Genomic DNA, 27,889 nt, shown 5'->3' on the forward strand with positions numbered 1-27,889 from the left:
CCTGCTCACCGGTCAGCGGATTCAGCTCATTGTCTCACGTTTAGGCCACAATTATTACATAATCGTGTAACCGGGCACAATTATTTGAGATAATCAAGAAAGGGTGGATAGAAAAGTGGTGAGAAGGAAAGGGCGGGAGAAAGAGAGGGGGAATAGAGTGGAGAGAAAGGGAGTGGACGAAGGGACAGAGTCAAGCTCGGCACAATTATTTTAGATAATCAATATTATCTTTGTATATAATAATAATAATAATCGTCATGTTTGTGGAAATTTGCAAAAAGCAGAAATAGTAGATCAGCAAGATTACAATGCGTGACGTTGTGACACGTTCTAAGCTTTTAGCTATTTCTGTAATTTCTTTGTAATTTAAAGTTATTTGTCATATCTGCCATGTGCAATTTTGGACTACGAAGTCTTAAAGGCAATCTGAAATGTTCATTTGTATTCACATTTCCCAATGTTCAACGCCAAAAACACCATGAAATCCTGAATCACAATTACTTGTATGACAATGAATTGTAAACTTCAATTTGTAACGGTGACAGCCCTGCTCACGTTTGTTCCACAACAGTTCCAGGGTTCTCTTCTATTCCAGTCATTATCAAACCACTTTATTAGGCCACGCCCCATAACACCTCATCTGCACAGGCAAGGAGCGAGCGTTCCGACGGCGACATTGCACTTAAAACTGTCGTGATATGGAGCGTCGGCCATTCCGATGCGACGTAGCTTGAACCAATCAAATAACCAATAATAGCAGCGTGTAGATATCCAACAAGAAAAGCGTTTGGGGACGCGAAACCTCGCTAAAATAGAGACTCTGCGAGCGAATATAGGAGGGGTGGACGACGTCGCTGTACGGCGTTGTCACTCGTGGTACATCAGGACAGTCTCATTGAAAAATGAGACTATTATTACTACCATGAGTATTTTAATGAGATGTTCTCGTTCACTCCAAGTGTGCTCGCTCGCACCGCTGGCAGTACGTGGATGAGGTGTAACTCACCTCATCCACGTGCCAAATGGATGGAGCCAAATTCACCCGTTGGTTACCTTAACATAATCTCAGGGTAAGGATGTGACGGTTTTCGGTTCAACCGGTACGATCCGGTTTCATCTAGTAAACCGTATTAATTTATTTAAACCGACCGAACCGTATTTTTATGTTTACCAACGGAAGCGGTCGCAACGCTCGCCGCGGTGCTCAGGCTCACAGGAGCTGGGTGGACCACGCAGTGTTGTTTGTTTACAATAAAGTTTCAATAGTTGTCACTGTACAATACTTTAAAACAGTTGTCATGTTGCACACAATCAATTTGGTCATAGCAGCCGCCTGTAGAAACCCCTCTCCTCCCCAAGCAGCAGCACACAGTGCCCGCACCGTGAGACCGCAGTGAGAATGCTATAGCATTGCAAGAAGCTAAGGCTTAGCTGCTAAGCTAACACAACACAAGCCATGGTGGTGGTGATGTTAGCTTAGCTTAGCGTAGCGTAGCGTAGCTTGCTGCTGCTTGGCTGTTCAACTTCACTTCATCTCTGCCTGTAATTTCTTATTGTGTTACCCTGACACCGGCGCTGCAAAAACAGACAGATCTACAAGCTCTACAATCTCAACTCTCAAACTCCAGCTAGTCCCACTCCTCTGAACTCCAGGCTGCATGAACAGTGCTCGAGTGCTCAGTTTTCTGCCCCCTCAATGTCGCAAATCTGTGAGCGCATTCACTTCAACTTCAATGAGTCTTCTGCACAGCGCAGCAGTAGCTATTGCTTTGCGCTTGCGTTAGTCAAAACTAAAAGCGAGTGACAGCGAGACGAGCAAATCTCGCTGTCACCGTAGCAATGCATGGAGAGACTTATTTGGAATGATTAAATCCATTATTGGCCTGGAGAAAGTTACAGCCGCGCCGCCTCCTCCTCCTCCCTGGCACGGGTACAATTAGCCATGTGCTATATGACGTTTTGTTTACCCTGCGACAGGGACTGAGAGGGTTTTCTCGTCAGCGAAAAGTCAAGCGGCCAGTGGCTTTAAACAGTAGGTACAGTTGCTCACATTTGGACTGGACACTGGACACGACAGCGATATGTTTTGGACTCAGGCTCATGGACCCTATATAGCTGGCCTGGTGCAGATGCGTGCAGATCACGATGCTTTAATTGTTTAATACAAATACAATGCTTAAAGAATTGATCCCAAGTAGGCAAGAAAACACTATGGCTTGTTTCCATTTGTGTGAGCATTGAGAAATAAAGACAAATGTGTTAAATCTGTCACTTTGTTGTCCAAATTATGGTCTTTACACACTATGGAAAAAAACCATAAACCATAACCATAAACCAAAAAGCCCTCCAGTGTCCCGGTTTTGTAAATTTCAAACTTCACATCCTTATCTCAGGGTTACGAATGGATGAATTAGAATCAAGACTAGAGGAGGGTTTTATTCGCCACTCGTCGTTGCTTTCGGGCAGAACGCTTGTTTGTCCATATTTACCCTAATACATATAAAAGTATTGCAGCACAAATGTAGTGAAAATAGCAGATTTACTTCCACTCTCTTTAACGTTTTATGCTTGATGTGACCTGGAGACATCAGCTGATTATGATAAAACCTTACCATTAGTGGTGCATTCAATTAATCAATATGGCAATATATCGATCGACACTCCAGACGAGAGGCTGCTGTATCGATAAGGCAATAAACGGCATGAATTATCTGGGTGACGCAGTGTTGCCAAACACACAGTACCTCTGTTTAACGTTATCAAAGCCCCCCTGGCAAGTTGCAATGCACTCCCTTCCCAGACCCCTTGTTAGGATGTTTAGACATTTTATTTTAATTTAAAGATCTCTGTGGGCCTGAAAGTGCTTTATTGTATTTGTGCAACATTATTTTGAGTAAATGTTTAATTGCGATATATCGATATATCGATATATATCGTATTGTGGCCTCAGTATTGTGATACATATCTGTCATGGGATTGAAAGCAATATCCACCACTACTATTGGATATCAGATTATGGTAAGTAAATGGTGAGTTCTCCTTTTAGTTAACACATTGAGTGCCACCTGGTGGACGAAAGTGGTGGTGCGTGGGTGCCACATGATAAAACTATTCCACAATGACCCGCGTCCGGTTTCGGGTTCCATCTTGGATCCTACATTGTAAATTGTAAGTCAGTCATGTATTAAACTGTAATAGTTTACATTTGCAACACATAATGACTTTCAAATATCAATTGACCCCAAGGTCATTACTTCTAGGATCAAATGAAAAGTGCATTATGGATTCAATGCATTGACTATTGTACACCTCACAGGTTACAGGTTAAAGGTTACAGGTTTAAAGCGGATACGTAGCACATTCAATCCATTATTCCGTGCCTTTTCCGACTGAATTCACTCTGGTTTTAACTGAAGATAAAACACAGCAGCTAAACAGATAACAAACCCACACAGATTAAAAAAGGGGGGACTTTTAAAACACATTACCACAACAGTAACAATACAACCCCCCGCGCTCCAACCATATTTATTTCATTCTATTTTCTCTCGGCTATTGGCTCTTGGGAGAAAACCCGTAGCTTTTAAGGTTTTCCCGCTATCTATCTCAAAGAGGGATTGCCAAGTGAATCTTCCTCCATCCAGCAAGCGGACCAGAACCGCTCTTGGAAATCGGAGGGAGAGAGAGAGAGAGAGAGAGAGAGAGAGAGAGAGAGAGAGAGAGAGAGAGAGAGAGAGAAATCCCAATCGAGAGGAGGCGAGCGGAAAGGGGAATCATGAGAGGAAGAGATATAGGGATTGAGAGAGAGAGAGCGCGTTGGGTTGTGGAGGAGAGGGGGGGGGGGGGGGGGGGTGTTGCTAAATGCAGCGTGTCTATCCCACCATCCTGTTGGGTTGATAGACGTGTGACGATACCAGAAAGCAATCTGAGAACGCCTTTCACAGTCCAATCTCCACCGAGCGGACATTTACTGACTGGAGTTTATACACTTATACTCTGTCTGTCTGCCTGCCTGCCTGGCTGTCTGCCTGTGCATACTGTATGTGCGTGCCAGCGACCCAGCGTGCGTGCATGTGTGTGCAAGGGTACATTTATGTAACTGCCTATACACGAGTGGTTCTCAAACTTCAAGGACACAAGGACTCCCAAATGTATGTTTTTTGGCCACGAACCCCCCCCCCCCCCCCCCCCCCCCCTTCTGAAAAGGTTTTGTGCCAGCCCCACTGCTTTATTGCATTGTGCATTCTCACCGTACGCACAATGCGCTTTCAACGTAATGACGGCGACAACAAGCTTTAGTTCCCGTCTGCTACCGAAAGCAATGCGAATAACGCAAATTCGCAAAATGTCACTTGAAAGAGAAACAGAGCGGCTGCCACGATTCAAGCGATGCGATTATTGTTATGGCGGTGACTTTTTGGTGTTATATCCTTTAAGCCTTAATGTCTGACTGTACCTCGTGCTGTTTATACATTCAATCAATCAATCAATCAATCAATCCCCCAGTCCAGTCCAATCCAGTCCTCTTCGCCTCTTTTCCAATCCCTCCCCCTTTATCTCCTCTCCCGCTCCTCCTGCTTGTTTACATAGAGATTTGGTTTGAAGCCGAGAGAACGATTGACAGATAAATTACAGCAGACGCACACACACGCACACGCACACACACACAGACACACCAGGTGTCAAAAGCAGACAGACAGACAGACAGACAGACAGACAGACAGACAGACAGACAGACAGACAGACAGACAGACAGACAGACAGACAGGTGCAGCCGGCATGCTGTGTAGCATGGTAAATAATGTTGTGACATGGTCGACTGAACTCACATTTCATAGACAGCAATTCATTCTGTCATGCTTTACTTACACACATCTGCTGCTCTACCAAGCAATCCCTCCCTCCATCTCTCTCTCTCTCTCTCTCTCTCTCTCTCATATATATATATATATATCGGGCAGAAAACTTGCATCTCCATATACAGTACTTCCACTTTTTATGGTATTTTAAACCACCTTTCCGTAAATTAATGCCCTATACAAGTGTCACACACAAATAGCAAAAAAAACAGCGGATCTTCAAGCTCACAGTGCGTCACATTGCTATGTGCTGTGAGCTTGACGATCTGCTGTTTTTGCTTTTTTCAGAAAGTCAAATATTGAATCAATGAAAAGTATTAAGAAGAGCTTGTGATTAATTAAAGACTATACATTGGATCCATTGCAACAAAGGATCTTTTTTCCCTCCATCCATTTCCTGAAAAGTAACAATCAGTCCGTCTGTCTGTTTGCCTCATGTGAAGATTCCACAGTACATGTCCTGAATGCATTAGCGAGAAGAAGCTAATGCCCGCACAACATACGCTCACAACATACGCTCCATCAAAGTGACTGACAGTAGACAATGGCAACGCCAAGAGACACCGCCGCTAGATCACAATGCTATAGCACTCGGTCCATCTCTCTCTCTCTCTGCCAGAGGACACAGTGTTTAAAGTACCCATTGTGCATACATGCAAACATGTCAGTTTGATTCCATTACACTGACTGACAGCCCTGCTATGCTAATGTCAAGAGACGCGCTATTATGCTAAGTTTGTTACCAAAACACTGCTGTCAGAGAGAATCATTCCAGGAAGGAAAAAAAACAAAAGCGAGAGGGAAAAGCATGCATGATGGGGTTAAATGGAGATAAATAAGAACAGTGAACAGATGACATACAGTATAGGTATAGGAGAATGAGATAAATAAGAACAGTGAACAGATGACATACAGTATAGGTATAGGAGAATGAGATAAATAAGAACAGTGAACAGATGACATACAGTATATGGGTATGGGTATAGGAGAATGGGAGAGACTCAAAGCCATATAGGGGAAACGGCTTGAAATAATGAAATAAATGTATTACAATGATGTCAGAAAGGAACGTGTAATATTTCAATTCCTGCATTATTTTCTGACAGGTCATGAAGGAAAAAAACTCACTCTTTTTACATTTAGGTTTGAATAAACCAGTCGTTCACGAAAAGTTGGGTCCAGGGACCCTCTGATGTTGTTTGAGGGGGTTACAAATGGACCTGTGCAGGTCTCTAACTCTAATGTGTGGCAAATGGAACCAAATGGACCCTTGCAGGTCTGTAACTCTAATGTGTAGCAAATGGAACCAAATGGACCCTTGCAGGTCTGTAACTCTAATGTGTAGCAAATGGACCCTTGCAGGTCCATTTAGTTAAATGTTTGAAAGTGAGAGTGAAAAAATTCAAACGTTGGAGAACCACTGGATTTAACATGTCAGGTGAACATGGAGGTTGAAGTTCAGAAACAGGTGCAGAGTTTTGGACACGATAACGAGTCCAACGGGGTTTGTTCTGGGGTGTTTGACGTAGGGTCGCTTGTCAACACGTCACGAAAAACAACATTTTGTTCTCAACGGGAATTCCCTTTAATAATAAAAAAGACAAGAGCTGTCGGCGATACTGTCAACCCTTCCGTGCTCTTGATTCTTATTGCATTCAGCTGTTGATATGTAATCCCTCTACACACACCGAGAACACAGGCGACGTGGAGGAGAGGAATGGAGAGGAGAGGAGAGGAGAGGAGAGGAGAGGAGAGGAGAGGAGAGGAGAGGAGAGGAGAGATGCTACATGTAGAGATGAAGCCATAGTGTTGTGGATGTGGACAGGTAGTCATGTTTATTCATGCAGCCCTGAGCTCAGCCCTGCAAGGTGACTAGCTGTCAACATCTGACACACGCACACACACGCGCACGCAAACACACGCACACACACACAGTTGCTTAGAGACTCACAAATATATGCAATTGCAGGCAGGTGCACTGTTACTCGCTCTCACTCACATAAGAATGCATGTGCGGGCATGAGCGTGCGCGCGCACGCACGCACACACACACCGCAATGTGGCATTATGTCTATCACCTTGGATCATAGACATGCCTGTGTGTGTGAGAGTGTGTGTGCGCGCGCGCGCATATATATATATATATATATATATATGTGTGTGTGTGTGTGTGTGTGTGTTATATGTGTGTGTGTGTGTTATATATATGTGTGTGTGTGTGCGCGTGTGAGTGCGCACGCTTGTGCGTGTGAGAGTGAGAGAGCAGGCGAGAGAGCACCTGTGCGTGTGTGTGTGTGCGTGCGTGTGTGTGCACGCCACTGTGTATTTTTGCATACCAACATATGCAGACATAGGAATGCATTCTGTCGGGCTCTTGTACTAAATAAATGTATTCCATTTGTTGCTCTGAGGTGAAGCAACAGCAGCTCTGCTGGCACAGACACAAACTAATAACTTAATACAGTGAGATTTACATTCTGTTACTGTTACACAGACATCTTGTCAAACAGGGAACATGAAGAATGCACTTCAACTGCATATTATGTCCTGAAGGAGAAGCCAGATCAATCTCAATGTCTGTCTCTTTATACCTCCCGCGTGCATCACACTATTCACGGAGGAGATTGTGCATGTGCACATCTTGTCCCTGTATTAGGTGATGGACATCAAGGCAACAATCATATCAAGGACAAGGCCAAATTACGCACACTGTTTTAAAGCAGTGGTTCTCAACCTTTTCAGGACAGGACCCCCCAAATAGCTGATAAGCACTTGGAAATGTAGGAGTTGAGCCAGTACATTCAGTTCGACTCGGTTCCACAAATATTATGAAAATTACAGATCTACAAGCGTCTCGCACTCGAAACAGATGTTGACTTCCTATTGGACCCCTCTGCTCCCCTCCCCATTAGAATGCAGCGGAGAACACCGACGTCACCAAATTTAGAGCGATGCCCCTCAGTCATTGGTTTAGCAAAATACAAGGTTCACTCCCACACCCATGTGCCACATTCCTGCTCGGCTCAAACAGGCTTTTTATTGTTTATTTTTTCTTATATTCAGCTATTAGTGTAGATTTCCGTCCTACACGAACATTAAATTCCCATTGACAACGCATGGAGAATGTAACGTCATAGTGTCTGAGCACATAGGCATGGCGTCTATTTTACATCATGATGATGTATATGACGATAAGAGCGCCCCTCATATTCACACAGGTGTGATTATTTCCTTTGAACACCAAACGCATGCGGTTTCCGAGCCTAGTAGATCGGCAATTTGCGATGCACAGCACTAGTGAGTAACTATAGACTAACTAGACCATAATTCCAGCCCTAACACCAACACCACTCAATGCCAAATCCTCCTAACCATTATATCCAGGACACACACACACACACACACACACACACAGTGAGTGATATTTGTATCTTATTTTTATCGCTGTGCTCTTACCAGTACGTCTGATTTCTTACTTACTTACTTATTTCGTACTGCTGTTGCTGCTACAGTATATACGACATGCTGAATGTCCCCATGGGGATCAATGAAGGTCCATCTTATCTCATCTATCCGTTTACTACACACACACACACGAGCATCTCTTTCACTGATGTAGAAAGTCACTGGCGTCCGTGTGTGTGTGAGTCACACACATGCGCGTGCGCAGCCAGGTGTGTCTGACAGGTGTGCGCGTATGAGTGTTTGAGTGTGCGTGCACGTATTGCATCAAGCTGACATGAAACAGCCCTGAGAGGTCTGTGATATACCCTCGCAAGACTCTCTCTCCCTCTCTCTGTCAATCCCCTCTTCATCTGCTCCTTCTGTCCACTTCCACCTCTGTCTGTCTGTCTGTCTGTCTGTCTGTCTGTCTGTAGTCAGGTCTTTTTTTCTGTAACAACCCCTCCGTAACTTCAGTCCTATACTTTTGCCTTTTTAATGTCATCCTGTTAATATTTTACAGAAACCTTACAGGCATATGGATCAATTAATTATGGCTGTGAACCGACCAAAGCACGCATGAACGAACGAACGAACGCAGCCAAAGACGCTCATGAATATAGTTGAGTCTGTCTGTCTGTCTATCTATCAATCACCAGGGACACGCAACAGCTGGATAATTACACAAGGTTTAGGTCACACACACACACACACACACACACACACACACACTTAAAAGGCGGTCTCATCGTCATATTCAAAGCCCACTAACAGCTCGGGGCGTCCCAATCACACGTTACGCACAGACCGGCTCTCACTTCATTTGACTTTCATCTTTTTTCCTCTCAACCTCCTTCCAAAATATACACCAAATTACTAATAGTCTCTCTCTCTCTCTCTCTCTCTCTCTCTCTCTCTCTCTCTCTCTCTCCCCCCCCCCCCAGCTTCCCTCCATCTCCTGGACAGAGCACAGTCGTTGCAGTCAGATGGAAACTCTGTTCCTTTTTTTTCTTAATCATTATTTTAAAAACAATTTAAAAATAGTGAAAATACCTGTTATACACGTCACAGCGCTGCAGGGAGCTTTATTTATTTTCACTACTTTTGTGTGACACTCATGTTGAAGTATGGACGTTCATTTATGAAAATATATAAAAAGTAGAAACGTGGAGATACGAAGTGTCTGCCCGACAGCGCAGAAGTGTAATTAATAAGGCGTTACGCGGGCATGCCTGTAGGATTTCACTAACATCAGACCGACATGAAAACCCACACGATCATTTTATTAAGTACCTCCAGTCTAATTGAAAAGCTGTCATTCCTCAACACATAGGGGACTGGAGACCAAACAGAATAAAAGAGCAGGGTTTTTTAATGGGTTCGAGAATTGAAATGATTCGTTTTAATGGTTTATTTAAGGAGTTATTTGAACAGGAGTTAGAGTTATAGGATTATGAATTAGAATTGTAGACAAATAAAGAAAGAATAACTTTCCTGAAAACAAAATGATTGTGACTGTGAAATAATATTTTTTTTGGCACTGTGTTACAACACTGTGTTACAACACTGTTAAAACACTGCAAACTGCAGAAGTAACTCGGGGATGTGAACCTTATGCAACAGTGTTTAGGGGTCCATGTGTACACACGCACATGCACACACGCGCACACACACACACACACACACACACACACACACACACTTAACCACATAAACCCCAGTGGGGAAAGCTTTTGCAGAAAATAGCAGATCGACAACCTCACAACGCCTTGCAACGCAACACGTTGTGAGCTTGTCGATCGGCAATTTTCAACAGAAAAAGCTCTGAGGGACAGTGCAATGGGAGAGGTTCTCCTCTCCTCGGAGACAGATAAACCAGTTAACCGCTTCGTGAAAAGTATAAACATCAAACATTAGATGGTGAGCACAAACTGCAACAGAGCGTCAATTAAAGTGCAGGTGTTTTATTCCACCCATGGAGACTTGTCTCATCGACACCGTGCCTGCCTGCCTGCCTGCCCGCCCGCCCGCCCGCCCGCCCTGGCTGTTACCGTGGCAATACAGCCCAGCACACCCCCCTCCCCTCCCTCAGGGGTCCATATCGCTACGGTAACAAGCCCGGGCGACTAACGTAGCTGCCGGGGGAAAAAAGTGCCTGGGGCGAGAGAGAGAGAGAGGTGAATGCATTGTAAAAAGTGAAACCTTTCACTGGAGACAAATCCATGAGTTGAAATAATAATAGACACAGTGAATACAATAATGAATATAATGTTGATCAAATGAATAAATGTAATGAATATAATAGTATGGACATGCACAGAATAAAATGTGTGGATTTGAACGGGAGATTGGCAGCGGCCAGGGGAGGTGTTTACTGAGAACAGTAAACACACAGTAAAGTCAGGAGGTCAGGAGGGTCTTTTCATCTCTGACCTGCATGCTGCCGTTCAGATATTTTCTTAATTAGTCAAGGTCAAAATGTTTGTTTCTGCTGTTACTGTATGTAGTGTTGAAGATCTGCCTGCCTAAGTTCATCTGTTATAGTGTTGAAGAACTGGGGTGCATAATCTTTGGTCCGACAACAGTCTTTGGACAGATAACTCCATAGGCTTTTCAAAAAGTATTTATTTAAAGACGGTTACGCTGCGGTCAAAGCCAACTCGGATCGTGACAAATGATGACAATAATTAATCATTAATGCCAATCAAATAATTAGTAAGAAGAAAAACAAAACAAATAGTGTTGTATCCTGCCTTTATTTTCTTCTTTCAAATTATTTGATCGGCACAAAATATTGTGTTTGTTGTCATAATTTGTTACAATCCGAGTTGGCTTTGTCCGCGGCGTAACCGTCTTTATATAAATACTTTTTGAAAAGCCTATGGAGAAAATGAAGAACTGGCCGGCCTAACTTCATCTGGAAAGTAGCTTCTCAACATTTTCTGGATCAGGGCCCACTTGAACATCTGGAAAGCGTTTGCTGTGCGCATGCGTTTTCAGACCATGCGTTTTCAGAGCATGTTTATTTTAATAGTCAATCAATTTTGTTTCGCCTTAGATCAATGGAACCAACATAGAATACCATAGAGTTCATAAATTATTTTAAATTTGTGTTACGTTATCAATTGTTTGGGGGGGCCACTTGCAATATCCATCGGTGGGCCCACAGGTTGAGAGCCACTGGATTAGAGATTCAAGCAGACGAGCTGACTTGATTTCAGTGTCAGTCATGTGGTGGGAGTTATCTAAAATATTTTATTTTCTCACTGTCTCTCTGTCTGTCTCCCTTTTGCGCTCTCTCTCACAGTCTATTCATTATTAACATGTTTCTGGTTGAGGATGAACTATCTATAAATCTATAAGAAATCAAAGAAGTCATTGTAAAGAAGGTTAAATCATTGAATGCTCAGGACAGAAAGAGAAACACAAATTCACACACAGTATTTTATGTCTTTCAGGGAAGAGAGGAGAAAGTAGGTCATGCACAGTAAATTCAATGTATTATTTTATCTCTGAGAGTGCAGAAAAGGAACCAAAAGGACCCTCATGGGTCCATTTGTATACTTAAATAGAGCTCAGAAGAGTTGTGTGTGTGCGTGTGTGCTTGAGAGAGAGAGTGAGTGAGACCCTAGGCATCAAAGCCAAAAAGTTGCAGTAAAGCATATAACGCACACGCACACGCACACAAAGACAGATGTAGAGGAAGACAGAGGCAGAGGAGAAACAGAGGTGAGAGAAAAAACTACTTCAAACTTCTCCTTTTCAAAATGAGAAAACATGAAAGGTAAACATATAGGGAGAGATTAGAAAAGGCCTTGGATTTGAACCACACATATCTCTACCACTCATGGATTTGAACCACACATATCTACAGCTCATTGGAGTTGAACCACACATATCTACAGCTCATTGGAGTTGAACCACACATATCTACAGCTCATTGGATTTGAACCACACATATCTACAGCTCATTGGAGTTGAACCACACATATCTACAGCTCATTGGAGTTGAACCACACATATCTAAATAACGGTAGTGGGTCGCACACCAAGACTTCAGTTCAAATAGTTTTTTTGAATTTCCGTTTTTTCATGTCATATGAAAGCCGGGAATCATAGCTTCAAGTTGACTTATTGGTTGTTCAGTTTGACCCACCAGTTTTGGAGATATGGCTTATAGAGTAATGTCTTGCAGCGAGTTGAGAAAACAGGCTTGAAAGGTTCACTTCTGCGGTCTGTAACATTATACCTAGCTACATGTTTAAGCATTTATTTCATATTTTCATGTTGATTTCAGCTCTGATATTTATTTCAGACATGCTCTACTGAACAGTCTACCTGTGCTATTAACTCATTTTGTATATAAATTCAGTTTTTCTCTTCTGGTGAAAAGCTGTAGGTTGCACGATGGAAGGCTCTCAGTCCAATCTGGTCACATGTACTCTGACATTAGCCCATTCTGTACGGGAACCCTTTTTGGTGTTTTAACTATTGAAACATAGCAGATCCACAAGCACATAGCGCGCCACCGAGTGGCGCGCTACGAGCTTGTAGGTCTGCTATTTTTTAAAAATCGTGAAAATGCGGCACAAATCTCTGAACATATATTCTTTCAGAAGACTTTTTTTTAATTTATTTCGATGCCAGGCCTAAAAGGGTTAGATTGCATGAGATCCGTAGGGAGAGCGGACAAAACGGAGGGGTAGCGGAATTTCACGCGTTTTGTCCGTGCATATTTTATCTGCGTTCGGTTGCTGACTGTTCCCAATCACTGTTACGGAGGGTGCAGTACCCACTGGTGGGTGGTGACATTTGCCACGAGCATTACACAAGCATACCGTAAGTGACAGGCGTACGTGCGCTCCTCAGGAAAGTACCATGTCTCCTGCTGAAGAGGGAAGGACGACAGGAGAAGACACAGGGAGGAGGAGAGAACCAGGAGGAGAAGAGCAGAGAGAGAGAGAGAGAGAGAGAGAGAGAGAGAGGGAGGTATGTCTCAGATGTGTCATGTCCTGTAGAGTTTCCTGGGGCAGGTCAAGGACTGTCTAAAGAGGACGGGAAGCGAAGACCGTACGGGCGCCGCCATGGTGCTCCATGGAAGGAAAGAAACATGCGCAGTGGGCTTTATGCAGCCAACACTTCCTCCTTCAGCTTCCTTGGTCTGCAACTGCGCATGTTTCTTTCCTTCCATGGTGCACCATGTGAGCAACATGGCGTCGCCCGTACGGTCTTCGCTTCTTGTCCTCTTTAGACAGTCCTTGGGGCAGGTAGAACACCTGCTATATACACAGTCAAACTCCTGCGTTTTCGTTTTACTGACAGTGTACAACATATTGGTTTGTGTTTTTGAGTGGTGCAACCACTCCAAGAAACAGCAATGTCCCTACTGTATGTCACAACCTATGACCCTACCTATGTCTCTATGTTTAGAGTGCCAGTAGGGGCAAAAGTGGCGCTGTTGTGCTAGAAACAGAGAGAGAGAGATAGTGTTGCACTGTTGCCTGCTAATTACACAGAGAGAGAGTGGGGGGGGGGGGGGGGGGAGGTGTCTGCTAATTCCCCCACACAGTAACTCTGTCATTGTCTCCACCAGGCCGAAGGCATGGGGGGAGAGTATGTTTTGCACTCCGTCCGTCCGTGTGTCCGTCCGTCCGTGTGTGTGTGTGTCCGTCCGTCCGTGAGCAGCTAATCTCGGCCACCGTTAACCCGGTCGATGCCAAATTTTGCACACAAATTTAGCCAGGGCTAAAATGAAATGATGCTTTCCAGGTTTGAATGGGTTAACACTGACTCTGTCTGCCTGTTTTCTTCAGGTTCTCCAACACCCCTGTGCGTGTGTGTGTGTGTGTGTGTGTGTGTGTGTGTGTGTGTGTGTGTGTGTGTGTGTGTGTGTTTGTGTGTGTGTGCCTACAAACGGCCAGCACATCTGTCTCTTTTAGTTTACCGCTAACTGCTCTATTCACACAAACAGAGGCAGGCAGGCAGGCAGGCAGGCACACACACACACACACACACACACACACACACACACAGCTGTGTAAAACAGACTAGGCAGGTGTATAAGGCTTGTGTGAGGCCTCATTTCGTCCATTTATCTTACTTTCACCTTACACACACACACGTAATTAAGTAGAGTGACCCCCCCCCCCCCCCCCCCCCCCACACACACACACACACACACACACACACACACACAATGAATGCATACTTGCTTATGGTTGTCTATCGAATCAATAGATCCAAGAATCAGGAGGAATGAACGTGTCACTCATAAAGGTACAGAAAGCCAAATGCTGCTGGTGAATCGATGACGACTTCCTCATGTGTCCCTTACAGTGCTGTGAAGTAACTAAGTACATTTACTCAAGTACTGTAGGCCTACTTATGTAATATTGAGGTATTATTTTACTTTACTGGAGTATTTCAGCCCACTGGAGTAGTTTTCAGTACTTACTTCTACTCTACTTATTATTACAAAGCATGCATGAACCACTTTAGCCTTTAGTCCTTGTTGTTCTACAGTACATTGTTCAGTCGCACAATGCCATTGGTCATGATATTTGCATATAAATCCCCCCCACAGGGGGGGATTTATAGGGGTGATCATTAGAATGTCTAGAACATGTTTTATTTATTATTGTGAAAAATATCCCCCGAAAGTAGATTAGTAATTTATTATTATTATTTTAATAATTATAATAAATGTGCAATTTGCAATTTTTTACATATTTTCCTCTGCAAAGTACTAGTACAAAGTAGTATAAGGTTTAAATCTCTTTTTTGTAGAAATATATCCGGGCTTTAAAGGGATACAGCTTTTGTCCCCACACGTCTCATATTGCCATTGACAATGAAAGGAGAAATTAGTAGGGCCGGGACTTTAACGCATTCATTGAGATTAATTAACTACAGAAAAATTGACGCGTTAAAAAATTAACGCATTTAATCGCACCTTTTTTTCCCACCACGGAACGTTTCTCACTGGGCGCGTTTCTAGTACTAAATTGGCTGCGGCACGCCTACTCTACCAGCAGCAGCAGTACACTACAGGCTACAGCTCCGTCAGAAAGCCCAAACCCAAATTAATCGAATGAAGAAGCCGCTTATATCACTTTTGCTCCATGGATGGGACATTTAGATGTAAAAGCTATCGGATGGACGCGTGGATAGCGGCATGGCTGTGTGCAATGTCAGAGGGAAAGGATCCATATATGACCAACGTTAGCTTCCATGCTAGCTGCTTCAGCTTAACATGTCTCACAGGACACCGGAGACGTGCGGTGATTTCACCACAGCACGAAGCTGTCAAGCTGTCCTAGATGCAAAACATACTGAAGTAGCAAGCGTGGGAATTCCGTGGTCAGAAAATGGTCTGCCCCAACCTCATGTGAAATGTTTCCCCCCTAATAAAGTAGTTTTTATTTGTTTTCTCATGCCCCGCCATGTAAAGCACATTTGAGTATTCATAATTTCATATACACACTGAAGACACTTCATATAGGCACTTGATGCACTTGTTTATCTGTTGGGATAAAAAAGTTTTATTGCTTAAAGGGGAATACCACTCATTTTCAAAAAAAATCTATGGAGTTGTGTGGACTGGAAATTGTGACATTATGAAGTACATTTTTGTGATGTCACTGAGATGTACTTCATAATGTTACTGATTTCTTTTTCAGACCTTTTTCAGTTCTAGGCAACACAGAATGGGGGGGACTTTCTTATTATATCCACACAACAACTCTATATTAATGACAGTAAAATGTTGAAAATGAGTGGAATCCCGTAGTCACTATTCCCTGGGATACCAAAAAACATTGAAAAAAAAAGGTTTCTCACTGTTCTCGGGTTGAATATTGATATGCGATTAAAATGTGATTAATCAAGATTAATTAATTACAAAGCCTCTGATTAATTAGATGAATTATTTTAATCGAGTCCCAGCTCTAGAAATTAGGTCAAATGTCCGCCAAATATGACGTAAATGTAACAGTGTGGGGGGCGTGACACATCCAAACCGCTGTACACAACCCTGTTGTAAATGTCATCGTCCTCTCCTCCCCATCCCCAGTAGTTACTTGGGAAACCATTAATCTTCAAAACCTGCCCTTTACTCATCGACAATACACCTCCAAAATAAGTGTGATATGGTAACCGGAAGTTACAGGTGTCTGTCACATTTTGAGTAAAAATATTTATTTTACAATTTTTCAATAGTAACTACGGTAGCCTAGTTATTTCACAAGCCTTGGAGGTAGTTTGCATGTAAGATGTGTGTGTGTGTGTGTGTGTGTGTGTGTGTGTGTGTGTGCGAGCGCGAGCGAGCGTGCACGTGTGTGTGTGCGTGTGTGTGTCAGGGTTTCTATACAGCTGTGTCACCCCGCCTTGTAATGAGCTATTAAATGTTGTCTCCTTTCTTGTCCTCTCCAACCCAAATCCTCTCATTCTTCTGGGCGTACTTTAATCCCCCTGTCGCAGGCTCAACCCCCCGTCAGCACCGCACCGCAATTACCACAATGCACCACTCCCACAGAATCACTTCCTGGTGCTAAATCCCTGCTTTTCACTAAAGCTCTTTGAAGGAGGGACGGAGATTGAGAGAGAGAGAGGGAGAGGGGGAGGATGTGTGTGAGACAGAAAGAGAGAGGGCAGAGAGAGTGAGAGATTGAGAGAGAGAGAGAGAGAGAGGGAGAGAGGGAGAGAGAGAGGGAGACGGAGAGAGACAGAGAGAACGAGTAAGACCAAGAAAGAGAGCCAGAGAGATTGATCGAGATTGATAGAGATTGATAGAGGGCGAGAGAGAAGCCTGATTTATCCTTTGTGGTATGTCGGCACCAAAAATAGACGTTTTTTGAAAGTCTGCCATTTTCAGCGTGAGTCAAGGATGGCAGTCAATGGGGGGTGGGGGGGGGGGGGGGGTGACCGACTCATCACCATCGTGGGAGGATAGTTATACTGGTCTACTGCCTATGATGTGTGTGTGTGTGTGGGGGGGGGGGGATTTGCTATTGTAATTGCCATTGTTGCTGTGGACACTTTTGTGATCTGGATCTGGTCTTTTGTTTCATGTAATGTTTAATCTGTTTTATAGATGGTCTTAACTTGAACCCCAGCATGCCTATTCTGGGGGGAAAAACTTTGCAGAAAAAACGTTACAAGATAGTTCATGTATAGAGCATAAAAACAGGGAATACACTAGAATAGAGCCTTGTGGAACCCCGCTCAACAACACTCGGGGGCTTACAGAGCGTGCACCTGCTGTAACACACATAGGCCAATTTGGAACAAATACACTTGACCTTGAGCATATAGGAGTTCTGCCATTGGCAATAATGTTGGCGGCATCACGGCATGAACCGCTAACACAAGATAGTGATTACAGCTAAAGGGGGCGTGAGATCCGAGTTGCAATATGTGCCATGTGTCCCTGTCTGTGTGCTTTGACACCCTCTACAGGCATGGAGTAGAGGAGAACTGCTCCCTTCTATTCTAAGTTACTATGCTATCGCTAAAGTCGACTTATTTCATGTTTTCAAACCTGGATATCGAATAAAACCTTGTTTGAGGTCAACTTTAACTTTTCGACATTCCTCATTTCCTTTTTCATCCTTTCTGCTGCTCAAATCCGGTCAGTGCAGAACGGTACGTACAGCTTACTCCCAATCAACCACCAAAAGGACAAAAGGTACAGTAGCATCCGGGGAGAAAAGGGGGAAGAGTTGCCAAACAATAAATAAAATATATAAGGCCTAAAAAAAAAAAACTTTGGTTTCCGATTGGCTGTCATTTTTGGGCTGAGTAGGTAGGGAATTTATTTTATTTTATTTTTTTATTTTATTTTTCGTGGGAAAGTTGGGTAGCAAGGAATTTATTTTATTTTTTTATTTTTTTTCGTGGGAAGGATGGGTAGAGAGGATTTTTTTTAAACTTTTTTTTTTCCTACGGCAATGATGGATAGGCTTCTTTTTTAATAACTTCAATATTTGCCTGAAATACCATATTTTAAATAATGAATGGTTCAAGTACACATAACACTACGTCTACATGCCTACAGCTAAACATTTGAAAACTTTGAATAGAATGTCCACACACTGGTTGAATACTTAATACACATGTTTCATGATAAATTATTTTTATGTGATGTATTCCCATGCTTTTTGTTCTTGCTTAATGTAAATCGCTCTGGATTAAGAGCGTCTGATAAATGCCTAAATTGTAAATTGTACTGTCTTACAGTAACTAGAAGGCTCTGACAGTAATGAAATGCACAGTCACGTCAAACTGCTGCCCCTCCTCCTGCCTGCAACTCAGTTCATTTGAACTGTGGAATCATGGCAGGTCTAAGACTACATTTGCAAGCCCCCTATTTTATTTAGTTGCGCCTGTGTTTTGGGGTGGCATGAATCTTTCATGCTTGTAAACATTGTGAAATCACGTGTACTTCATTTATTGGCCATCCAGTTTTAGGTAACGGTGGTGTCAGCAACAACCCACCTAACGTAAAACAACCTCTGCTTTCCAGCTCATGTTTTGACATAAAAAGTTAGAACGTGTTGCTGGCATCAACATAGCTATAGTGCTAGTTATTAAAAGACAAAAACATAGCTAACGTTAGCCCCATATATGATATGTGCCCTCTCCTCTCCCTACGCCCATTCATGTTTTGACATAAAAAGTTAGAACGTGTTGCTGGCATCAACATAGCTATAGTGCTAGTTATTAAAAGACAAAAACATAGCTAACGTTAGCCCCATATGTGCCCTCTCCTCTCCCTACGCTCATTCTGTAGCTCCGAGCACATATATGGGGCTAAGCTAACGTTAGCTAACGTTCTGACGGGGTAGAAGCATGAGCCGAATGGGTTTCCTCCTCCTCGCATCTCAGGGCTATAGATACCGAAAGTCAAACATGCCCAGCACGCACCCAGCCTGGGCGCCTAGAGGCTCCAGGGTGGGGGGGGGGAGAGTATGTCGGCTGAGATGATAGTCCATTTATCCGCTCGGTCGTGTCTCCCTTCTGCGGACTTAAACCGACACCGGCACGGTTTCACCTCCTTAATTATGTCTTCAAATGTTTTTGTACTCAATCGTATGATCTGTGGCGGTGCTTTGCACGGGCAGTGGACAGTCACAGACACCGTGCACAGGTCCATGCTGTATGTTGTCACTGTTGTGTTGTGCGTCTCCTCGCGATGACGCATTCCAAAACATTTGCGCACGTGATATTTTAGACGAAAGAAAACTTTATTTTGACTTCGCGCGTCCCAATGGTCTCATCAAAGATAAATTTAATTTTAATAAAGACCTTTTGGGTCTTACTCGGTCGCATTCTGAGCTTCTTTTTTTTTTTTTTTTTTTTTCCACCAAATGCCAATAAAATAATATGAGTCGCGCATATTTAATAGAGTCGGTCGGCAACCGGAAACCAAAGTTTTTTTTTATTAGGCCTAATATAAAATTATGAATATATTTAGCTGGCAGACAGAAACCTCTTATGCCCACATTCTTTTAAATTAATGCCCTACAGTATGTGATCATACTAGAGTATCAAAAGTAGCAGATCTACAGGCATATTTTGCTATTTTTGACTTTGAAATCCTGAAAACGCAATAGTTTTGGGCATATGAGGTTTCCACCCGACAGAGACAGTTCCATTTCATTGTTTGTGTTATGTTAACAGAAACGGCTAGCTTTACAAGCACAATTACGGCGTCAATTTTGCCAGTTTTGTGTGTAAAGGGGGGACCGGGGGAATCAATCACTAGTGTGTATGTGCTACTGCACGTGTGTAAACAGCGTTGTGAACAATGTCATCTAGATGACACCATGCAGCTCCCTTTGGAGATGTGCCAACCCATATTGTCCTCTTGGGCCTGCATGCGTCATCCTGTAAGGTCATAGTGTTAGCAGGGTTAATATATTAAAATAAATAACTGAAACTAGCATTGGAAAACACACGCACGCACGCATGCACGCACGCACCCACACACGCACGCACCAAGTATGCACGCACGGAAATTATCGTTGCTGTCGGGAAGGAACCTCTTATCTCCATATTTTAACTTTTGGCGTTTTTTTTATGAACACACTACTTCATATATAGTGTGATCATACTACAGCGTGAACAGTAGCAGATCTACAAGCTGGAAATGCCACATGTTTTGAGCTTGTAGATCTGCTATTTTTGGTTCTTTTGAATTTGAATCCTGAAAAGGTAACAGTTTTGGACATATGATGTTTCCAGCCGACAGAGACACTATATTAGTACTATTACTACTACTACTGGAGTTAGTACGCGAGCGCACATGCACGCACACACGCACACCCACAGACACACACACACACACACAGACACACACACGTTACCATGGCGAGGAGGTATGCTGCTGGCCGGCCAGGTGGAGAGTCTTGGGCCGCGCGGCGGAGCAGTTGCCTGCATTGGCTGGCCGCTCCCAGTAGGGGTCACTGTGGAACACACAAAGCACACGTGAAGAGGAATTTCTTAACGGACTGCGCTCAAGGAGAAGAAGAGGAAGACGTTGGGTAAAATAATAATAATAATAATAATACATAGAGGGAAATAATGACAAAGAAAAATAAGTCAGGAGAAGAAAAAGAAAGCCAGTGACCATCATCTCTCCTTATGTGTCCCCAGTGAAGGACCGACACAATACAAAACATGGTTCAGTCAGATGACTGGACAGTCATTGAACAAAGGCATGGAAGGACGCAGCAGCAGTTGGGCATTTGTACTTCACGTGGGCTCATCTCAAACTGTTCCATGTCTATTTAAAGGTACCATTAGACCAGTGATTCTCAAACTGTTCCATGTGAAGGACCCCCACGTTTGTATGTGTTTGGCAGCGGACCGCCATCTGAAATGGTTTTGTTCCAGGAACATTCAGAAAAAAGGAAAAGAAAAGAAAAAGGCTATTCAAAAAGTTTGATATTTTTCAAAAGATATAAAAAAAGCTCTCTTATACTAAAGTACAAATATGTGTTGTTGTAACACAAACCTAATTAATGGAATTTCACCACAAATACGATACTATAGGCTATGATCACCATAGCTTAGGTTCATATTAACTTTGCTTTGTTTTTTGACACCTTCTATTTGAACTCGTTTTTGCTCTTTGTTTAATGGTGCTTTCATTGGTCAGTGTTTCATTGGTTTGTTTTGAAAAAGAGACAGACCTTGTTTTCATTTGTCACTATAGTCCCGCCCCCTTTCAGAGAAAAAAATCCCCATTAATTTTCCCCATAGACTTTTCAAAAAGTATTTATTTAAAGACGTTTACGCTGTGGACAAAGCCAACTCGGCTCGTGAAAAATCATGACAATAAACAAAAGGTTTTGGGCCGATCGAATAATAAGTAAGAAGAAGAAAAAAACATAAAGTTGCCTTTAAACTGCCCGTTTTCTTTCTAATTATTTGATCGTCCCAAAACATTGTGTTTATTGTCATGATTTGTCACGAGCCGTGTTGGCTTTGTCCGCGGTGTAAACGTCTAAATAAATAAAAATGTACGCTCTATACCGTTTCTGTTGTCTGTGCCAAAAACAATATAGAGATGAAAAGGTTCAGAGTGACTCGTGTCTGAGCTTGTAGATCGGCTATTTTCAAATAGCCGAAGTGTACATGTTTTGTAATAATAATCAAAGTAACTAGTAAATAAAGTTTTCAAATAAATGTGGTGGAGTAAAAGTACAATATTTGCCTCTGAGATGTGGTGGAGTAGAAGTAAAGGTATTGGAAATTGGAAATACTCAAGTACAAATACCTCAAAATTATACCTAAGTACAGTACTTAAGTAAATCTACTTAGTTACTTTATACCACTGAGTATGATATGTGTATATGTAGGAAACACTGGACTATAGCACTGCTGCATACTGCCTCGCTGTTCTCTTCCATACTGTACTACCCTTCTACCTCTGTTCTACTGTACATTCAACAGATTTATTTAGCCACACTCAAACCTCTGTGCGTACATGCGTGCGCGCGTGTGTGCGCACACGTGCGCGTGTGTGTGTATGTGCACGCGCGTGCGTGTGTGTGTATGTGCGCGCGTGTGTGTGCATGCGTGTGTGTGCGTACGCGTGCGTGTGTGTGTGTGTGCGTGCATGTGTGTGTACAGTGCTGAAGGCAGAGAGGACAGGGCGGAGCGGCCCAGCTAATAGGATCCAACAGCTTGGTGACTGAGTATGCACACTGGATTATTTGAATTTTTACACACCCACCAAAGACAGCCTGTCAAAATGAATACGCCAATGGATTCCTCATACAGCAGACAGACAGAGAGCGAGAGAGGGGGGGGGGGGGGGAGAGGAGAGTTGAAGGAGATTGAGAAAGAAGGATCGAGACCAAAGATTGAGGGAGAGAGAAATGCAGGGGGAGAGGGTCTGAGAGAAAAAATAAACAAATAGAAGATGAGAAACAAGTGAGAAAGAAACAAATATCAGGAGAGAGAGAGCGAGAGCGAGAGCGAGAGCGCGAGAGAGAGCGAGAGAGAGAGCGAGAGAAAAGAAAAAGACACAGATCCAGACCCAGAGAGGGAGAGAGAGTCAGTGAAGCGGTGCTTGCTGGGAGAACATTAACATATAAAACTCTGACATTGTCTGAAAGGATATTAGTGTAAAACACTGTTTGGCCTCCAGCTGCCTGCCTACACTGTGCTCCATGTAGGAGGGAGAGCGAACAGACACCACCTGTGTTTCAAACCTTCAACGTGTTTTCTGTTGCACTGTATAGGCCTCTACTCAAAAGCTTTTACTAAACACCATAAAACAACAACATATATACCATACGTCACAGTAGGGTATGTGCTCAAAGGTCCAAAAAGTCAGACTCACTCAAAGACGCTATGGAGACATGTTGATTGTCAGGCGACGTGTTTCGTTTAGAGTCTGGACCAAGCGGACATTTTGAGTAACTGCATGCTGTCTGCAAGCTGGTATACTTTTCACCTGTATAGAGTTACTTTGGTCTTACAATAATGCGTTTGAAATCCCCCCCCCCACACAAAAAAAATACGAATCTACTGTACATGCCAACTACAGTGTGTGGTGTGGACTCTACGCTAGAGTAGCGTCTGCATCTCACAGCAGTTGCTGAATGAAATCTATGAATGACAGTAGCTTACTCATTTATTTCACAAAGCATTTTCAACAAGAAAGCTTATTTTCTCTCTAAAAAAATGAACCCCACACATGCTGAAGTTCACTTCAAGTCCACTATTGGCAGTCAAGTTCAGCCATTTCGGGAAAAGACAGATCTTGCTCCCCAGATTTCTTTGTCCATGCATTTGACTAACAGAGGCTCGCGTATATTCCGGGTCCATTTGGTTACATTTGCACGCTCTCAAGAGTTAAAAGGTGCAATGATAAGACAACATTCAACCAGTGCAACATTCCAACTAGTTGCACTTCACACATTGACTTTTGAGCTTGCAGAGCGGCAATATTTGCCTGAGACGTTTGGTGTACACACAGGGAAAAAGCAGTCCGTCCGACTACAGTTCACTACACTACAACTCAAGTGGGTTTCTCTAAGACCAGAGGGTTGAAGTGGTTGAACACTGAGGATTTCTCTGTGATGGTACTGTCCCTAAGTTGAGTTGACCACACACACACACACACACACACACACACACAAGGAAGATGTACACAACACTATACAGTATACACACACAGACACACTATTACAAATTAGACACAGAAAAGCATGCAAACACACTATACCGTGCACGCACGCACGCGCGTACACACACACAGCATATCAGAGCAGGGCAGCAGTAGGTTTTGAGGCCGTGGTTAAATTGCACACAGTGAGCAGCAGATTTGGACCATTTTTCAAGGCTGACTATATATTACAAATTGGCTACCAGTGCATTGTCTGAGATTACACACACACACACAAAAAAACTAATCCAGGCCAGTCCTATTGTGGTGTATGGAGCCATAGAAATCTGGCCTTTCTGTCTCTTTGAACCATTTCCCACAAATAAACCATGTGATTGAAAATGTGTCAGTTTAGCAAGCAGCACCTCTCTCTCTCTATCACACACACACACACACACACACACACACACACACACACACACACACACACACACACACACTCACACAAACAAAAGCAATCTCATGTAGAAACACACACCTGTGTTTGCTGCTGTGAACTCTGTTTTTTATGAACATGTTCAACACTTCCAGGCCAGGTTCAAATCCATAACCCACACACACACACTCCACCCCTCCCCCCGGCAGTTGGATATCTTGGGATATACTATGTGCAGCTTCCACTTCAGCCTGGCCAGTCTTGCTTCAGTGCTACAGTAAAGCTGGCCACGGTCCTGAGACTGACCATACACCTACCAATCCACACACACACACACACACACACACAAGCTTGGTGGGAAGAGACTCGTACGACATAAAATGTACAAAAAAGAAAAAAAGACCAAAATATACCTCATAAGCCTCTCAACCTCCACATTTTCAACTTTTGTGTTTTTGGTAAATTAACGTTCTACTTGGTCACAACGTCACACAAAGAATCAAAGGTATAGCCGAGCTGCAAGCTGGAAACATGGTGGGGGAGGGAGGGAGAGAGAGACGAAAGGATAGGCGAGAGAAAGGGAATTCAGCAAAGGATGGAGGGAAGGAAGATGGTGTGTGTGTGTGTGTGTGTGTGTGTGTGGGGGGGGGGGGGGGGGTAACAATGGAGGATGTGGTGGTTTGCCTGCACAATAGAGCATAATGAGATTAAAGTTAAGACGCTGAGAAAAGCAGAAGTAATACATGACACCTCTAAAGGCCTAGTATGTAACTATGCCCTGTGTTCATCAGTGGTTCTCAAACTTTTTCCTGTGTCAAGGACCCCTAAATTGATATTTATTTGGTCGCGGACCACCGGATCCCCCAGCCGTCTTTTTCCCCCATTGTCTTCCCCTGCCGAATCCGCTAAACTCGCCTTTTGTTTTAGGCCTAAAAAAAACTTTGGTTTCCGGTTGCCGACCGACTCTATTAGATATGCGTGACTCATATTATTTTATTGGCATTTGGTGAAAAAAAAAAAGAAAGCTCAGAATGCGACCGAGTAAGACCCAAAAGGTCTTTATTAAAATAAAAATGATCTTTGATGAGACCATTGGGACGCGCGAAGTCAAAATAAAGTTTTCTTTCGTCTAAAATATCACGTGCGCAAATGTTTTGGAATGCGTCATCGCGAGGAGACGCACAACCCAACACAACACAACAGTGACAACATACAGCATGGACCTGTGCACGGTGTCTGTGACTGTCCACTGCCCGTGCAAAGCACCGCCACAGATCATACGATTGAGTACAAAAACATTTGAAGACATAATTAAGGAGGTGAAACCGTGCCGGTGTCGGTTTAAGTCCGCAGAAGGGAGACACGACCGAGCGGATAAATGGACTATCATCTCAGCCGACATACTCTCCCCCCCCCACCCTGGAGCCTCTAGGCGCCCAGGCTGGGCATGTTTAACTTTCGGTATCTAGCCCTGAGATGCGAGGAGGAGGAGGAGGAAACCCATTCGGCTCAGCTTCTACCCCGTCAGAACGTTAGCTTAGCCCCATATATGTGCCCTCTCCCTACGCTCATTCTGTAGCTCCGAGCTAGGGGCTAACGTTAGCTATGTTTTTGTCTTTTAATAACTAGCACTATAGCTAGCTATGTTGATGCCAGCAACACGTTCTAACTTTTTATGTCAAAACATGAGCTGGAAAGCAGAGGTTGTTTTACGTTAGGTGGGTTGTTGCTGACACCAATGTAGCCACCGTTACCTAAAACTGGATGGCCAATAAATGAAGTACGCGTGATTTCACAATGTTTACAAGCATGAAAGATTCATGCCACCCCAAAACACAGGCGCAACTAAATAAAATAGGGGGCTTGCAAATGTAGTCTTAGACCTGCCATGATTCCACAGTTCAAATGAACTGAGTTGCAGGCAGGAGGCGCAGCAGTTTGACGTGACTGTGCATTTCATTACTGTCAGAGCCTTCTAGTTACTGTAAGACAGTACAATTTACAATTTAGGCATTTATCAGACGCTCTTAATCCAGAGCGATTTAAGCAAGAACAAAAAGCATGGGAATACATCACATAAAAATAATTTATCATGAAACATGCGTATTAAGTATTCAACCAGTGTGTGGACATTCTATTCAAAGTTTTCAAATGTTTAGCTGTAGGCATGTAGTGTTGTGTACTTGAACCATTCATTATTTAAAAGATGGTATTTCAGGCAAATGAAGTTGAAGTTATTAAAAAAGAAGCCTATCCATCATTGCCGTAGGGAAAAAAAAGTTTAAAAAAATCCTTGCTACCCATCCTTCCCACGAAAAAATAAATAAATAAAATAAAATAAAATAAATTCCTTGCTACCCATCTTTCCCACGAAAAATAAAATAAAATAAATAAATAAAATAAAATAAATTCCCTACCTACTCAGCCCAAAAATGACAGCCAATCGGAAACCAACGTTTTATTTTTTTAGGCCTTATGTTTAATTCGCCATTTTTGAGTGGTGCAACCACTCCTACAACCAGCAATGTCCGTATACACCTACGTACCTATGTGTACACCAGACTATAGGGTACCAGTAGGGGGCGCCAGAAACAGAGAGAGAGATAGTGCTGCAATGTTGCCTCCTAATGAGAGAGAGAGAGAGAGAGAGAGAGAGAGAGAGAGAGGGGTGGGGGGGGGGGGAGCTGCACCACTCAGTTCACACGGGTGTGAATTTTTATAACTTTTAAGAAATACCGGCTTTGTCGCGGACATCGTGCCGAGGACGACGCTTTATGATGATGTAACTGGAAATTGACGTATCACTGGCTTGCAAGGGCTTCTGGGAAACTGAGTTCAATGCAAGTCAACAGGGTTTCATGGCCGCATCCATCTAGCCTTGTGTTGTGTTGATGTTCCGCATCGCTCCAGTGGATTATTTTTTTCGACTCGGTAACAAACGATGGGACTATTTTCAGCAGGATTTTCATGAAATGGAGGTACAATTAAGTTGCCGTAATTCTTCAAATTAAGGTTTGTGTAAACAGCGGCAGGGACCGTAACTTCTTATTATGATTTATAACGCAGTAAAGGTGTTAATGTATATATTTTAGGTTGTTTGGGTGAAATTGAGGTCATAAAACCGGGAAGAAAACATCAATGAAAAGGAATGTCAAAAGCTTTAAAAACCATCAGTAACAACACTACAGCGTAGTTCAAACAGTCAATCCATAAGATGAGGTCAGTTATTACAAATTGTAAATGAATGGAATAACAACATTATGCAGCTCCTCAATTCTATTATTTCCACTTCCAGACTTCATGTCAGAGAATGGCCGCTGAGCATTAATCTCAGGAGAGTTGTTATTTGGACATCTCTCTTCACACACTCAACCAGGCACAGGAGTGGGCATGTCAGGAGAGAGATAAGAGAAATCAAGCACTCCGCAGGTCCGGGCAAAAAGGTCACGCTGACATTCAACGAGAGGAGAGGGGAGGGAGAGGAGAGGAGAGGAGAGGAGAATAAAACATTTGCACAGAGCACTGAGCTGAATG

General features: G+C 43.2%; 1 protein-coding gene across 1 annotated transcript in view; it reads right to left on the reverse strand.

The window, feature by feature from the left end:
- npas3 (neuronal PAS domain protein 3) overlaps positions 1-27,889 on the reverse strand; it is a gene marked incomplete at its 5' end in the record, with an annotated part of 363,474 nt that overhangs the window by 247,203 nt on the left and 88,382 nt on the right. The window contains one exon of the mRNA XM_083791702.1: positions 20,666-20,764. Within this exon, the coding sequence (XP_083647828.1) occupies positions 20,666-20,764 (99 nt within the window). The remainder of the gene's footprint in view (positions 1-20,665; positions 20,765-27,889) is intronic.

The sequence above is a fragment of the Protomyctophum parallelum genome (assembly GCF_964188405.1).
Source record: "Protomyctophum parallelum genome assembly, chromosome: 20".
In the NCBI taxonomy this organism is placed as follows: Eukaryota; Metazoa; Chordata; class Actinopteri; order Myctophiformes; family Myctophidae; genus Protomyctophum; species Protomyctophum parallelum.